General features: G+C 45.0%; 1 protein-coding gene and 1 pseudogene across 1 annotated transcript in view; both read right to left on the reverse strand.

The window, feature by feature from the left end:
- Positions 1-15687, reverse strand: part of COMP (cartilage oligomeric matrix protein) — an 84550-nt gene that overhangs the window by 61247 nt on the left and 7616 nt on the right. Inside the window, exons 3-9 of the mRNA XM_061601877.1 lie at positions 13522-13573; positions 11477-11649; positions 9941-10078; positions 8908-8985; positions 7966-8124; positions 7694-7798; positions 6221-6328 (exon numbers count right to left, since the gene is read on the reverse strand). Coding sequence (XP_061457861.1) covers positions 6221-6328; positions 7694-7798; positions 7966-8124; positions 8908-8985; positions 9941-10078; positions 11477-11649; positions 13522-13573 — 813 coding nt within the window. The remainder of the gene's footprint in view (positions 1-6220; positions 6329-7693; positions 7799-7965; positions 8125-8907; positions 8986-9940; positions 10079-11476; positions 11650-13521; positions 13574-15687) is intronic.
- Positions 11188-11296, reverse strand: LOC133373044 (5S ribosomal RNA; annotated as a pseudogene).

The following is a 15687-nucleotide window of genomic DNA, read 5'->3' on the forward strand; positions in this document are numbered from 1 at the left end:
GATGTATAGAGAGAGAGAGAGAGGATGTGTGTGTGTTAGATATGTGATAGTTACATAGATGTACAGAGAGAGAGAGAGGATGTGTGTGTTAGATATGTTATAGCTACATAGATGTACAGAGAGAGAGAGAGGATGTGTGTGTGTTAGATATGTGATAGTTACATAGATGTACAGAGAGAGAGAGGATGTGTGTGTTAGATATGTGATAGTTACATAGATGTATATATATAGAGAGAGGATGTGTGTGTGTTAGATATGTGATAGTTACATAGATGTACAGAGAGAGAGAGAGGATGTGTGTGTGTTAGATATGTGATAGTTACATAGATGTACAGAGAGAGAGAGAGAGAGGATGTGTGTGTGTTAGATATGTGATAGTTACATAGCTGTACAGAGAGAGAGAGAGGATGTATGTGTGTTAGATATGTGATAGTTACATAGATGTACAGAGAGAGAGAGAGAGGATGTGTGTGTGTTAGATATGTCATAGTTACATAGATGTATATATAGAGAGACTATGTGTGTGTGTTAGATATGTCATAGTTACATAGATGTACAGAGAGAGAGAGAGAGGATGTGTGTGTGTTAGATATGTCATAGTTACATAGATGTACAGAGAGAGAGAGAGAGGATGTGTGTGTGTTAGATATGTCATAGTTACCTAGATGTATATATATAAAGAGAGAGGATGTGTGTGTGTTAGATATGTGATAGTTACATAGATGTACAGAGAGAGAGAGAAAGGATGTGTGTGTGTTAGATATGTCATAGTTACATAGATGTACAGAGAGAGAGAGAGAGAGGATGTGTGTGTGTTAGATATGTCATAGTTACATAGATGTACAGAGAGAGAGAGAGAGGATGTGTGTGTGTTAGATATGTCATAGTTACATAGATGTACAGAGAGAGAGAGAGAGGATGTGTGTGTTAGATATGTGATAGTTTCATAGATGTATATATATAGAGAGAGGATGTGTGTGTGTTAGATATGTGATAGTTACATAGATGTACAGAGAGAGAGAGAGGATGTGTGTGTGTTAGATATGTGATAGTTACATAGATGTACAGAGAGAGAGAGAGAGAGGATGTGTGTGTGTTAGATATGTGATAGTTACATAGATGTACAGAGAGAGAGAGAGAGGATGTGTGTGTGTTAGATATGTCATAGTTACATAGATGTACAGAGAGAGAGAGAGGATGTGTGTGTGTGTTAGATATGTGATAGTTACATAGATGTACAGAGAGAGAGAGAGGATGTGTGTGTGTTAGATATGTGATAGTTACATAGATGTATATATAGAGAGAGAGGATGTGTGTGTGTGTTAGATATGTGATAGTTACATAGATGTATATAGAGAGAGAGAGGATGAGTGTGTGTTAGATATGTGATAGTAACATAGATGTACAGAGAGAGAGAGAGAGGATGTGTGTGTGTTAGATATGTCATAGTTACACATATGTACAGAGAGAGAGAGAGAGGATGTGTGTGTGTTAGATATGTGATAGTTACATAGATGTATATATATAGAGAGAGGATGTGTGTGTGTTAGATATGTGATAGTTACATAGATGTACAGAGAGAGAGAGAGAGGATGTGTGTGTTAGATATGTGATAGTTACATAGATGTATATATAGAGAGAGAGGATGTGTGTGTGTTAGATATGTGATAGTTACATAGATGTACAGAGAGAGAGAGAGGATGTGTGTGTGTTAGATATGTCATAGTTACATAGATGTACAGAGAGAGAGAGAGAGGATGTGTGTGTGTTAGATATGTCATAGTTACATAGATGTATATATATAGAGAGGATGTGTGTGTGTTAGATATGTGATAGTTACATAGATGTACAGAGAGAGAGAGAGAGAGGATGTGTGTGTGTTAGATATGTCATAGTTACATAGATGTACAGAGAGAGAGAGAGGATGTGTGTGTGTTAGATATGTGACAGTTACATAGATGTATATATAGAGAGAGAGGATGTGTGTGTGTTAGATATGTGATAGTTACATAGATGTACAGAGAGAGAGAGAGAGAGGATGTGTGTGTGTTAGATATGTCATAGTTACATAGATGTATAGAGAGAGAGGATATGTGTGTGTTAGATATGTCACAGTTACATAGATGTATATATAGAGAGAGGGGATGTGTGTGTGTTAGATATGTCATAGTTACATAGATGTATAGAGAGAGAGAGAGAGGATGTGTGTGTGTTAGATATGTGATAGTTACATAGATGTACAGAGAGAGAGAGAGGATGTGTGTGTTAGATATGTCATAGTTACATAGATGTACAGAGAGAGAGAGAGGATGTGTGTGTGTTAGATATGTGATAGTTACATAGATGTACAGAGAGAGAGAGGATGTGTGTGTGTTAGATATGTGATAGTTACATAGATGTACAGAGAGAGAGAGAGAGGATGTGTGTGTTAGATATGTGATAGTTACATAGATGTATATATAGAGAGAGAGGATGTGTGTGTGTTAGATATGTGATAGTTACATAGATGTACAGAGAGAGAGAGAGGATGTGTGTGTGTTAGATATGTGATAGTTACATAGATGTACAGAGAGAGAGAGAGAGGATGTGTGTGTGTTAGATATGTGATAGTTACATAGATGTACAGAGAGAGAGAGAGGATGTGTGTGTGTTAGATATGTGATAGTTACATAGATGTACAGAGAGAGAGAGAGAGGATGTGTGTGTGTTAGATATGTCATAGTTACATAGATGTATATATAGAGAGACTATGTGTGTGTGTTAGATATGTCATAGTTACATAGATGTACAGAGAGAGAGAGAGAGGATGTGTGTGTGTTAGATATGTCATAGTTACATAGATGTACAGAGAGAGAGAGAGAGGATGTGTGTGTGTTAGATATGTCATAGTTACCTAGATGTATATATATAAAGAGAGAGGATGTGTGTGTGTTAGATATGTGATAGTTACATAGATGTACAGAGAGAGAGAGAGAGGATGTGTGTGTGTTAGATATGTCATAGTTACATAGATGTACAGAGAGAGAGAGAGGATGTGTGTGTGTTAGATATGTCATAGTTACATAGATGTACAGAGAGAGAGAGAGAGGATGTGTGTGTGTTAGATATGTCATAGTTACATAGATGTACAGAGAGAGAGAGAGAGGATGTGTGTGTGTTAGATATGTCATAGTTACATAGAGGTACAGAGAGAGAGAGAGAGGATGTGTGTGTTAGATATGTCATAGTTACATAGAGGTACAGACAGAGAGAGAGAGGATGTGTGTGTGTTAGATATGTCATAGTTACATAGATATATATATAGAGAGAGAGGATGTGTGTGTGTTAGATATGTCATAGTTACATAGAGGTACAGAGAGAGAGAGAGAGAGGATGTGTGTGTGTTAGATATGTCATAGTTACATAGATGTATAGAGAGAGAGAGAGGATGTGTGTGTGTTAGATATGTCATAGTTACATAGATGTATAGAGACAGAGAGAGAGGATGTTTGTGTGTTAGATATGTCATAGTTACATATATGTATATATAGAGAGAGAGGATGTGTGTGTGTTAGATATGTGATAGTTACATAGATGTACAGAGAGAGAGAGGATGTGTGTGTGTTAGATATGTGATAGTTACATAGATGTATAGAGAGAGTGAGAGGGGATGTGTGTGTGTTAGATATGTCATAGTTACATAGATGTATAGAGAGAGAGAGGGGATGTGTGTGTGTTAGATATGTCATAGTTACATAGATGTATAGAGAGAGAGGATGTGTGTGTGTTAGATATGTCACACATAGATGTATATATATAGAGAGAGGATGTTTGTGTGTTAGATATGTCATAGTTACTTAGATGTATATATATAGAGAGAGGATGTGTGTGTGTTAGATATGTCATAGTTACATAGATGTATAGAGAGAGAGAGAGAGAGAGGATGTGTGTGTGTTAGATATGTCATAGTTACATAGATGTATATATAGAGAGGATGTGTGTGTGTGTTAGATATGTGATAGTTACATAGATGTACAGAGAGAGAGAGAGGATGTGTGTGTTAGATATGTGATAGTTACATAGATGTACAGAGAGAGAGAGAGGATGTGTGTGTTAGATATGTGATAGTTACATAGATGTACAGAGAGAGAGAGAGGATGTGTGTGTTAGATATGTCATAGTTACATAGATGTAGAGAGAGAGAGAGAGGATGTGTGTGTGTTAGATATGTCATAGTTACATAGATGTACAGAGAGAGAGAGAGAGGATGTGTGTGTGTTAGATATGTCATAGTTACATAGATGTATATATATAGAGAGAGGATGTGTGTGTGTTAGATATGTGATAGTTACATAGATGTACAGAGAGAGAGAGGATGTGTGTGTGTTAGATATGTGATAGTTACATAGATGTATAGAGAGAGAGAGAGGGGATGTGTGTGTGTTAGATATGTCATAGTTACATAGATGTATAGAGAGAGAGGATGTGTGTGTGTTAGATATGTCACAGTTACATAGATGTATATATATAGAGAGAGAGGATGTGTGTGTGTTAGATATGTCATAGTTACTTAGATGTATATATAGAGAGAGAGGATGTGTGTGTGTTAGATATGTCATAGTTACATAGATGTACAGAGAGAGAGAGAGAGAGGATGTGTGTGTGTTAGATATGTCATAGTTACATAGATGTATATATAGAGAGAGAGGATGTGTGTGTGTTAGATATGTGATAGTTACATAGATGTACAGAGAGAGAGAGGATGTGTGTGTGTTAGATATGTGATAGTTACATAGATGTATATAGAGAGAGAGAGAGGATGTGTGTGTGTTAGATATGTCATAGTTACATAGATGTATAGAGAGAGAGGATGTGTGTGTGTTAGATATGTCACAGTTACATAGATGTATATATAGAGAGAGAGGATGTGTGTGTGTTAGATATGTCATAGTTACTTAGATGTATATATAGAGAGAGAGGATGTGTGTGTGTTAGATATGTCATAGTTACATAGATGTATAGAGAGAGAGAATGTGTGTGTGTGTTAGATATGTGATAGTTACATAGATGTACAGAGAGAGAGAGAGGATGTGTGTGTTAGATATGTGATAGTTACATAGATGTACAGAGAGAGAGAGAGAGGATGTGTGTGTTAGATATGTGATAGTTACATAGATGTACAGAGAGAGAGAGAGGATGTGTGTGTTAGATATGTCATAGTTACATAGATGTACAGAGAGAGAGAGAGGATGTGTGTGTTAGATATGTCATAGTTACATAGATGTATAGAGAGAGAGAGAGGATGTGTGTGTGTTAGATATGTCATAGTTACATAGATGTACAGAGAGAGAGAGAGAGGATGTGTGTGTGTTAGATATGTCATAGTTACATAGATGTACAGAGAGAGAGAGAGAGGATGTGTGTGTGTTAGATATGTCATAGTTACATAGATGTATATATAGAGAGAGAGGATGTGTGTGTGTTAGATATGTCATAGTTACATAGATGTACAGAGAGAGAGAGAGAGGATGTGTGTGTGTTAGATATGTCATAGTTACATAGATGTACAGAGAGAGAGAAAGAGAGAGGATGTGTGTGTGTTAGATATGTGATAGTTACATAGATGTACACACACACAGAGAGAGAGAGAGAGAGAGAGAGAGATTCTCATGGAATCATTGGATTCCAACTGCCTCAAGGATTCTGCTTGAAAAGATTCCTACGCAGCGTCTGGGAGTGCATAATGTGACCCTTCCCCTAGTCTTGTTGGCTTCTGTGTGGGGAAGAGGGTGGGGGGACCTTATCGTTTGCCTCAGGCAGCCAGATGTCTCCAGCTGGCCCTGACAGTGGCTGGGCTACCCCACAGAACCCTCTTTTCTAACCCAGTATCCTCCAGCTGCCCTGGATAACAACTCCAGATGCTCACGGCAGACGGGAGTTGTAGCCCCAAAATATCTGGGGGGCACCGGGTTGGCTAAAGCTGCTGTAGCATCTCGGGGCAGGGTGGGGATGCCCCCCATTTTTCTGGGGGCCCAATTGAGTCTGTACCACCCAGTACAATTTTAGCACGCCCACAGTTCCTCTCTTCCGTCTGCATTCACTATGCCTGACATACAAAGACGGTGGGAAGCTGCCCCTGCCACAGCAATGCATGATGGAGAAATTGGAGCCTTCCTAGACCCTGAAAGCAACATCAGACAGAGCTGAGCAACACTTGTGCATACAAGACCAGAGTTCGAACCTCAGTGTTTATTATGCCGTCACCATCAGCGTCGTCGTCGCAGGCATCACCGATGCCATCTCTGTCAGCGTCTTCCTGCCCAGAGTTGGGGATGCTCACGCAATTATCCTGAAGAGGGAGGCAAATGTGGAGCATCTGATTTTTAAAGGGATGTTGTTAGAGCCATACGACAATGGAACCAATGACCTAGAGAGGTAGTTGGCTCTCCAACACTGGAGGCCTTCAAGAGGCAGCTGGACAGCCATCTGTCGGGAATGCTTTGATTTGGATTCCTGCATTGAGCAAGGGGTTGGACTTGATGGCCTCACAGACCCCTTCCAACTCCATGATTCTATGACCCATCTTTGGTTTATTATTGATTTTTAAGGGTGTGCATCATAATAATCTTGTAAACCTAAGTAAGTCATCCAGTTTGGCAATTGCCAACTTTGAGCTTTCCTGTCAATGATCGCATCCGGGCAATCACTCCACCCTCATGCAAACAAAGAATCCAGGATCTCTTGAACTAACCATATTATTATATTTATTAATTGCTTGACACCCGAAGGTTCCCAAGAGAGTTACACAATATCAGAAGAAAAAGAAATGAAAAATGCTATAGAAACTTAATAATAAACAACTGGAAAACAATAGCAGTAACGTGCCCCACGCGAAGGTTTGGCAGCATATTAAATCTAGCAAATGCCTGGGAGAAGAGGTACGGCTTTACCTGACGCCGGAAAAATGCCAGTGAAGGCGCCAGGCAGAGCTCACTGGGGAGCATATTCCACAGACAGGGAGCCAGAACTGACAAACCATAGTTTCCTGTTCAGCCCAAACCAGCAAACTATGGTTAAACAGGTTCAGACACTACTCTGGATATTCAATCGTGGCTGAATTCAAAGCTGGCTTAATGCACTCCTGGCTTGTTCCAAACCTGTTCGCTATACTTTCCTGAATGGGATCCTCCAATGTTGGGAGACTCACAACAGACAACAGAAAGGGCTTCTTCACACAGTGCAGAGGTAAAAGGATGGAATTGCCTCCCACGAGATGCAGTGGGTATGACGGCCACCAACTTGGATGCCTTGAAAAGCAATGGCTACGAGCCACAAAGTCCTGTCTCCACTGTCTGTTCTTCTGCAGGGCTTCAAAGAAAGGTTTCCCCCAGCCATACCCGGAGAGGCCGGGATTCGAACCTGGGACTTTCTGCACGTTGCTCTGCAACTGAGCTACAAGCCCTTCCCCTTATTTGAACAATAAGCTTCAGGATGGCGTTCATTGGCCTCCATTTTATAATTTGTTTTTTGTAATCTTTCTCCCTTTCCTTTTTAACCCAGTGCTAGTTGTTCGGCCAGACTCCGCTCCTGCCACCCTTGGATTGGAACCCCAGTGTTGTTCCTGCCTACGCTCCGCGAAAACAAGGGAGGCATGCGCCAAACAAGCCAGCAAGACCCACCACCCGGCCCCAAAAAGTCAAGGAGGGCTTCTTACCTTGCGGCACTTTTTGTCAGAGCAGCGGAGCTTCTCATCGGGGAAGCCGTCTATGTCCGTGTCCCTGCCGCAGATGTAGCCGTTTCCAGCCCACCCGACGATGCACTACAAGCAGACGTAAAGAATTAGCAACGTCCCTCAGGCGAAAATTATCGGAAGGTGCTTTGCATTCTCCTCCAGCATCCAAATCTATGCAACTTTCCTTTTTAGCTTTATTAATCTGGAACTGCTTTGGAGATCAGCAAGGAGCCTGGCAAAGGCTTTGGACTCACCACGCAGGTGAGTGTCCCGTCGCGCTCAACAATGCACTCCGCTTTCTCATGGCACGGACTAAGTTCTCCATTGGGACACCGTCTCTCAGCCTTGCTGCGACAGCCAGACGCTTGGTTTCCTACGAAGCCGGCCTTGCATGCTCCGCATTTATAGGAGCCCTGGCAGAAGAAAACATGTGGTTGGGGCGTGGGATTTGCCACAATGGAGTGAATGCGATGGAGGCTCTGATGTCAGTGGGGCAGTGAATCTGCTCCAGGTTTTAGTCCTAACTTTCATGGAGGTGTCCAAGGTGCTGATCTGATTACAGCCCTAACTTTCAAGGATCTGTTCGAGATGCTGGACCTATTTTGGGCCCAACTTTCAAGGAGCTGTCCAACCCATTTGGGGACTAGATTTCAGCACCTTGGAAATTCAGACTAAACCCCAGCGTGGATTCACTGCCCCACTGACATCAGCCAAACGGATGCCCAGACCCCTCTCAGGATGCGTGAAACCTGCCCCGCTAATTTGTGGAGTTTTCCTCTTTTCCGTCCGTCAGCCCTGAGACATCCTTGCTTTTAGTAACTGGATGCTAGTAACTGCATCCAAATCAAAGCGTCTCCTTCTGCATTCAATGGGATTTGAATCCAAATGCAGGGTTTTCCCCCCCTTTGCTTTCAGCGGGACGCACATTCCAATGCACGTCTCAATGTGAACGAGCAACGAATTTTGCATCTAGCTGATAACCTGGACAATTTCATTGGGATAGGCACAACGAGACAGAAGGCGGATTCAAGATAACCGTCCACAGCGGAGCTAAAATACCTGTGTCAGAAATCTAAGAAACTGGGCCAGCCAGCCCTGGCTGTCAAGTTGTTTGCCCTCTGCTGAAAAGGGGTGGGGGTGGCCTTTTGAGGTGGGACAGAAGGAAAGCTGGGACTGAGGCAGTTGGCAACAATTACCCGAGTGTTAATGCAAATGGAATTGGGAACGCAGGAGTTGGCCATCCCTGCCTCGCATTCGTTGATGTCGTTGCAGACCTGTTCAGAAAAAGAACGGAGAGGAAATCAGTGTGAGTTGCATCATATTCTGCTTCCCGAAATTTCCAGAGGGGTAGCCGTGTTAGTCTTTCCCAGCAAAACCAAGCAAGAGTCTTGGTGCACCTTTGAGGGGCTCTGATGCGTTTATTGTGTTTTCGGGGACGTTACGGCTTGTGCCATAATAAACCCGTTACTCCTTAAAGGTGCCAGAAGACGCTCTGTGGTTTCATCGATGTTGTTATGTGATGACTGGGGAGCTTCTGTAGCTCAATGGCTGAGCACAAACTTCGCATACAGAAGGTCCCAGGTTCAATTCCTGGCATCTTCAGAAAAAAGGAGATCAGGTAGCATCAAGTGATGAGAAAGGATCTTCTCTGCCCAAAACCCTGGACAGCCACGGCCGGTAAGAAGAGGTCAAACTGGGTTTAGATCAGAGGTGAGCAACCTTTTCTGGTGGGCAGGACAGACCTTTATCACCCCGCCCCTGCTAGGTCAAACGGCCCAGCTGATGTCGGATGATGCTGTGCTTGGAAGTCCCAATTGTTTGGACTTCAAAGCGCAGCACGGGAGATGCTTGAAAGCCCCACGCTCTGAACACCAGAGGTTCACAGAGCAGCCCAGGGATCTTTACATAAAGGGTTTCAAACACAATCCCACAGGAACACAGAGTCTGAGGGTTCAGCATTGCTACGACCAGAACAAACAAGCAGGATCTCCAGTCTGCCTAAGGCAGCTTCCCCCAACCTGGTGCCCTCTAGACGTTTAGGGCTACAGCTCCCATCCGCTCCAGACAGCTCTCCTTCACGTGGCTCTCGGAAGCGAAAAAAGGTTGCCCGCCCCCAATTTAAAGGTACAGCAAAGAAACGGAAATCTCAGAAAAGATGCCCCCCCTCCTCTGCCGCTATGCACGTCGTCCTGATCAGAGGAGAGGAGGCCACATCCTTCTAAGAGTTACCTGCTTGTTAGCCCTGGCGAAGGCTAAACCGACTCCTTCAAGCGCTGACCCAGTGTAGCCGGGAGGGCAGGGGCCACAGTGGAAACCGGGGGATGTGTTGACACACTGGACTCTGGAAAAGCAGGGGTTTGCTGTGCACTGCAAATGCAAATGCAAAAAAAGTAGTAACATAGAATAGTAGAGTTGGAAGGGTCCTACAAGGCCATCTAGTCTACTAACCCCCTGCTTGATGCAGGAATCCAAATCAAAGCATTCCCGACAGGTGGCTGTCCAGCTGCCTCTTGAAGGCCTCCAGTGTCGGAGAGCCCACTACCTCCCTAGGCCATTGGTTCCATTGTCGTATGGCTCTAACAGGAAAGTTTTCCTGAATGTGAAGTTGGAACCTGGCTTCCTGCAACTTGAGCCCATTATTCCGTGTCCTGCGCTCGACTTAGCAGAAGGTTTCATTGATTTCTGTGTGATTATGGCATCGCTGGCCACTTGCCAAGTGTCGTACCGGATGGCGTACAGATGGGTGAAGAGGCCCGTCCCTCACTAGGGTGTCCCGGATCTGTAAGTCAGTACAGAGCTTGGAAAAGTAACTTCTTTGAACTACAACTCCCATCAGCCCCAGCCAGCATGGCCACTGGACTGGGCTGATGGGAGTTGTAGTTCAAAAAAGTTACTTCTCCAAGCTCTGAGTCAGTATCACTGGTGGGTACAGCAGTGTGGCAAAGGCGACAGAGCTATAAACCCGAAGGACCCCAGAGCTGAATCTTTCTCATGCCCCAAACTCACAAGAGGCCTGGACGACTCCCTGCTCAAGCCTCGGCCTCTGACTCTCTGCCAGCAATCTTTCCCAGAGCTATTCCTGCCGTTCGTTGATTGATCGACTACGTTTATATCCCGCCCCTCCTCCCAGTAGGAGCATTGCCTGATCTTCTTGAGTCCACTGGAGTTGGCTGAACAGGGGCCAGGTGTCTTGAAGTGTGTTGCCCGCCTTTGTTCATCAGCCGCCAAGAGTGGCAGGCATTGCTTTGCCTGTCTCTCCTGCCAAGGAGGGCTCTGTTCAAAGGGCTAAGCAATGAAGTGGGAATCCGGGAGCCGGTGCTCTGTCTTAAGCCTCAGACCTCCCACCCCCTACCCTGATCCGCAGTTGTTGTTATATGCCTTCAAGTCGATTACCCTTATGAATCTTTTTTTTTATGTATTCATCGGGTTTTCATGGTAAGAGGTCTTCAGAGGTGGTTTACCATTGCCTCCCTCTCAGCCTACAGCGCCCGGGATTCCCAGGCGGTCTCCCATCCAAGCACTAACCAGACCTGACCCTGCTTAGCTTCCGAGATCAGGCGTGTTCAGGGTAGTATGGCCGTAGTCCTGATCTGCAGGACAGGGATAATAATACTGAGCCTACTCTACAGGGCTGCGGTGAGGACCGTTTCGGGAATTGCGTGACGCTCCTTGACCGCTCGAAGGAGATTCAACAGAGAGCAGTGCCCCTCCCCTCCCAATCTTCCACACAAAAGGAGAGCCCGTGGCCGTTTGGCCGCCCCTCACCTCGTTAACGTCGGTGCAGTGGCTCCCATTGCCGGTGTAGCCGAGAGGGCAGGTCCCGCAGCGGAAGCCAGTGGGCATGTTTGTGCAGGTGACCCCAGGGAAGCAAGGATTTGGGTAGCAGTGGTTAAGAGGTGCCACGCTGATCCCAGGGCCCGTCGCTCCCGTGCCTATGCCTGGAAGTGAAGAAGACACAGAGGAGGAAGTTGGTCTGCTCCTTAGTGGAGGCTGGTCTGTTGGAGCACAAAGGGCACCGCCCCACCAGCCTCAGCCAGCCTGCCCGCTTGCTTGCTTATTTACAACCATTCCAGGAGGCAGCGCTGCCAATCAGCTTCCTTCCCTTCCTCCGTTTTAGTGTTGCCCCTTGTAGAACTCAGCCAGGAGGACGGGGAGAAAACCTAGAAATGAGTTGGCTCCGCCTCCCATTGGCTCTGGCCCCACCCACTGTTGGGCTGCCTGACTTCCGCCCCTCTAGGCTCCACTGGCCTCCCTTTCCTCCTACGCCATCCTCTCAGCTCTCCCTCGACTAGGGATGGGCGAGACTTTCGGTTCAGTTTCGCAATACCCGATCCTCTCCCGACACGAACCCACCCGTACACTACGCTCAACATCAACGGCCCTCCTCCGAGAGAAGCTGGGAGGCTGGCAACAAGGGAGAGGGCCTACTTAGTGGTGGCCCCCAAATTATGGAATGATCTTCCTGACGAGGGGTGCCTGGAGCCAACACTGTTATCTTTTCAGTGCCAGGCCAAGACTTTCCTCTTCTCCCAGGCATTTTAGCATGTGTTTTAAATTGCTTTTTAAACAATGTGTTTTTAAAATTTGTATATTTGTTTTTAATGTTTTTAATTGTAAACTGCCCAGAGAGCTTCGGCTATGGGGCGGTATATAAATGCAATAAATAAATAAATTTCAATCAAATTCGTACTTTCCAAAACAAAATGACCGAAAAGCAGCCATCCTTCAAAATTTGCATTTGTTTGAATTTTGGGATGCAGTTCACCAACTAAGCAACATTTACAAACATGCATGTGTTAGGGGAAAGGGTCATAAAACACATGAGTGAAAATCACTATGAGAAATGGCTTGCCAAAATGCGTACCTTTGTCAAAACAGCCTACAAAAACGTGTTTATTTGGAGAAATTTGCACTTAAAAGGTGGAGAGTTTTCATGAGGATTTTTTTTTTTAAAAATCCACAGATCACTGTAGAAATGTAGATAACTGAATTTAACATTGGAATAATGAGAAAGTGAGAGAACCGAAACAGACAGATCTTGCCATCCTTATCCTCAACTGATCTTTTTGCACAGGATCTTTTTGGCTGTCCCTTGCAAGGCTGGCGTGAGACACACGGTGTCCCCCACTCTCCTCCTCCCCGCCCACAGATCAAGGTGCTTATGAGCTGCCCCCCCAAGTTATTCTGGCAACCGAGAAAAGAAACCCCACAAGTGCCTCTCTCCCTGGAAATAAAAAATTAACAAACCAGACACAACCATAATAAATAACGAAGACAGCTACCGTTCCAGGATTTCTATGTGCTCAGACTCCTCCTCTACCAGACAGCTGAAGCATGATTAGAGGGTGCCCTATGGGGGGGCAGGTTAATACTAAAGGCTGCATTCGAGAGTTGGCTATACTTGTAGTTTCAGCTGCAGCCAGGCAGAAATAGCAGTGCACACCCAGTCATGCTGGGTGAGCCTGGAGGTGCGACAAAATCAGACTGCAAAACAGATCCTCTAGTTTTGCGGAATGCCTTTGGCCCCATCCAGAGCGCCATACGTCTGAGAGATGATTCTCAGAAGCACATTGATTTTTGCCCCCCTTTCTAACTCGTCCAAAAAAGATGCACCCACTCTGCCATACTGCTGGGCGCACCCAGTGCATTTTACCGTCGACTCTGGCCTTAACTGGAGAAATATTGCAAGGACTGCTGAATAAGAAAAGGGGGTTATAGGCTGCGGATTCCAGCCAAAGCCTCATTTCGCCCCCCCATTAATGAAAAGATTCACATGCATGCGCCATGGCCTTTGACACAGGCCAACTCACCGCAAGCATCGCATTCCATCACTGTGTTCTTCAAGAATGTGATCTCCTTGATCTGGAAAACAGTTGTTGACATGGACACCAGTTACAGACATTTCCTTTCCCCAGCGACTGGGAAAAAGCTCCGTTTCAAAGCCCGTGGCAACCCCTCTAGAAAAAAAGGAAAGCCACTTTGCAGAATTTGCACTCAGCAATTGTCCTGCCCCCCAATCTCTGGCTTGGTTCTGGTTTAAGCCTTTGTTCACATCCGCACCATATCTTTAAAGCGCTATTGTCCCACTTTAAGAGTCAATAAGGCTGCTGACCTCACAGAATACAGTTCCCAGAATCTTTAACAAACTACAGTTCCCAGGATCCTCCATGACTGTTAGTGGTATAAAAGTGCTTTAAATGTATGGTGTGGATGCGAACTTATACCACTTCAACAGTCATGGCTTTTCCCCCAAAGAAACCTTGGAATGCGGGTTTGTTTGGGGTGCTGACAGTTGTTAGGAGACCCCCTTACAGGGCTTTGGTTCCCAACGCCCTTAACACACTATAGTTCCCAGGATTCTTTGGGGGGAAGTCACGACTGTTAAAGTGTATCAGAGGGCTGTGGATGTGAAGTTGAATAGAATAACTCTGTATTTACAACTCCTGTCACTTTCTTTCTGCAGATCTGACATTGACCAGTGATTGTCATTTTTCTCCCACAATGCCCCTGGAATGATGCCAGGTCCGGGCCATTGTGAAGGATTCAAAACGGCAGCTTGGTTGCCAACTCAGTTGCTGTTTCTGCAGCATTGTTGCAGAAGTAGGGGGAAGCTTAGGGGAAAAGGAAGAAGCGGTGCTATTGCCACTGCAAATAGTGAGCTCCCACCCTCCAGAAATTGGAGAACTTATTCTCCCTCTGAAGAAATGTAGTGAAACCTTCTCCCACAATGTCTCTGCCCAGAAATGGGGTGGAGAATTCCAAGAGGCCGTTTCCACGCGCAGCTCTAGCCTGAAGCAACAGCATCCGTTCGTCTACATGGAATCCATTCTCCAGTAACCTCCCGGCTAGATTGCCGTAACATGCTCTACCTGGGGCTGCCCTTGAAGACAGTCCCGAAGCTTTGGCTAGCGCAGAATGTGGCATTTTGAGCAGTACAGCCAGCTGCAATCACAAGCAACTTGGGGCTCAAATATTCAAAGGAAATGCCTCTCCCTATACCAGCCTTCCTGGGCTTTAAGATCTTTGAGGTGGGGGTAGGGAGACCCTTTTTGTTGCCCCATTGCTGGGTGAAGGGCATCGTGCAACGATGACAGACAGGGCCTCCTTGGTGGGGGCACCCCATCCGTGGCATACTTGCCCCTTTGCCCTGGGTTGAGGCAATGAGGCCAGTTCTTATTCTTATTCTTATTTATTACATTTGTATACCGCCCCATAGCTGAAGCTCTCTGGGCAGTTGACAACAATTAAAAACATTAAAAACAAAGATACAAATTTAAAAACACTTTTTACAAAACAATAATTTAACAATTTCTTTCTTTTTTGGGAGCAGGGTGTTCAGCAGGGTCCCTGTCTCCAGCGTCCTATGAGCCAATCAGCATGAAAAGGGAGCATGCCAGTCCCCGAGAAGAGTCCTCTAACACGCTTCCTTCTCCTTTCCTGCTGATTGGAGCGAAACAGAGTGAAAGGTGGCAAGTCAGCCACTGAGAAGACTCTTCTCAGTAGCCAACACTCTCCCCTTTCACGCTTAAAAAAAGGATGGGAGGGGGCATGTTGATGTACCGTGCAGTGTGTTATGACCGTTTGAATTCCTGGGGATTTCCTGAGAAAACGAGGGAATAACCATTAATCTGGTTTAAGATAAGTCCATGCCACTTTGTGCTATGTTCATATCTGGATTTGGCCATGTTGAGAGGAACAACCCCAGCGGGGGAAGAAGGAAAGGGTCTACTTGAGGTAATCATCTCATCCAGCGGTGCTTCCCAGCGCTCATTTAAACAACTGCCAACGTGTTGTGGTTTTTCAGAAAGCTCTAATCCAATCCAGACCTTCCTGTAAACCTGGACAGAGGAGGCCTACAGGGAGCGGAGGTTTTCCTGCAGCTGCCAAATTTCATTTCATTTTTGCGTGGGGGGTGGGATGATTTGTGCATTCCCAAAGAAATGAACAAGCACCTTCCAACCACAAAGTGAAAAAGG

The sequence above is a fragment of the Rhineura floridana genome, chromosome 18 (genome assembly GCF_030035675.1).
Source record: "Rhineura floridana isolate rRhiFlo1 chromosome 18, rRhiFlo1.hap2, whole genome shotgun sequence".
NCBI classification, from domain to species: domain Eukaryota; kingdom Metazoa; phylum Chordata; class Lepidosauria; order Squamata; family Rhineuridae; genus Rhineura; species Rhineura floridana.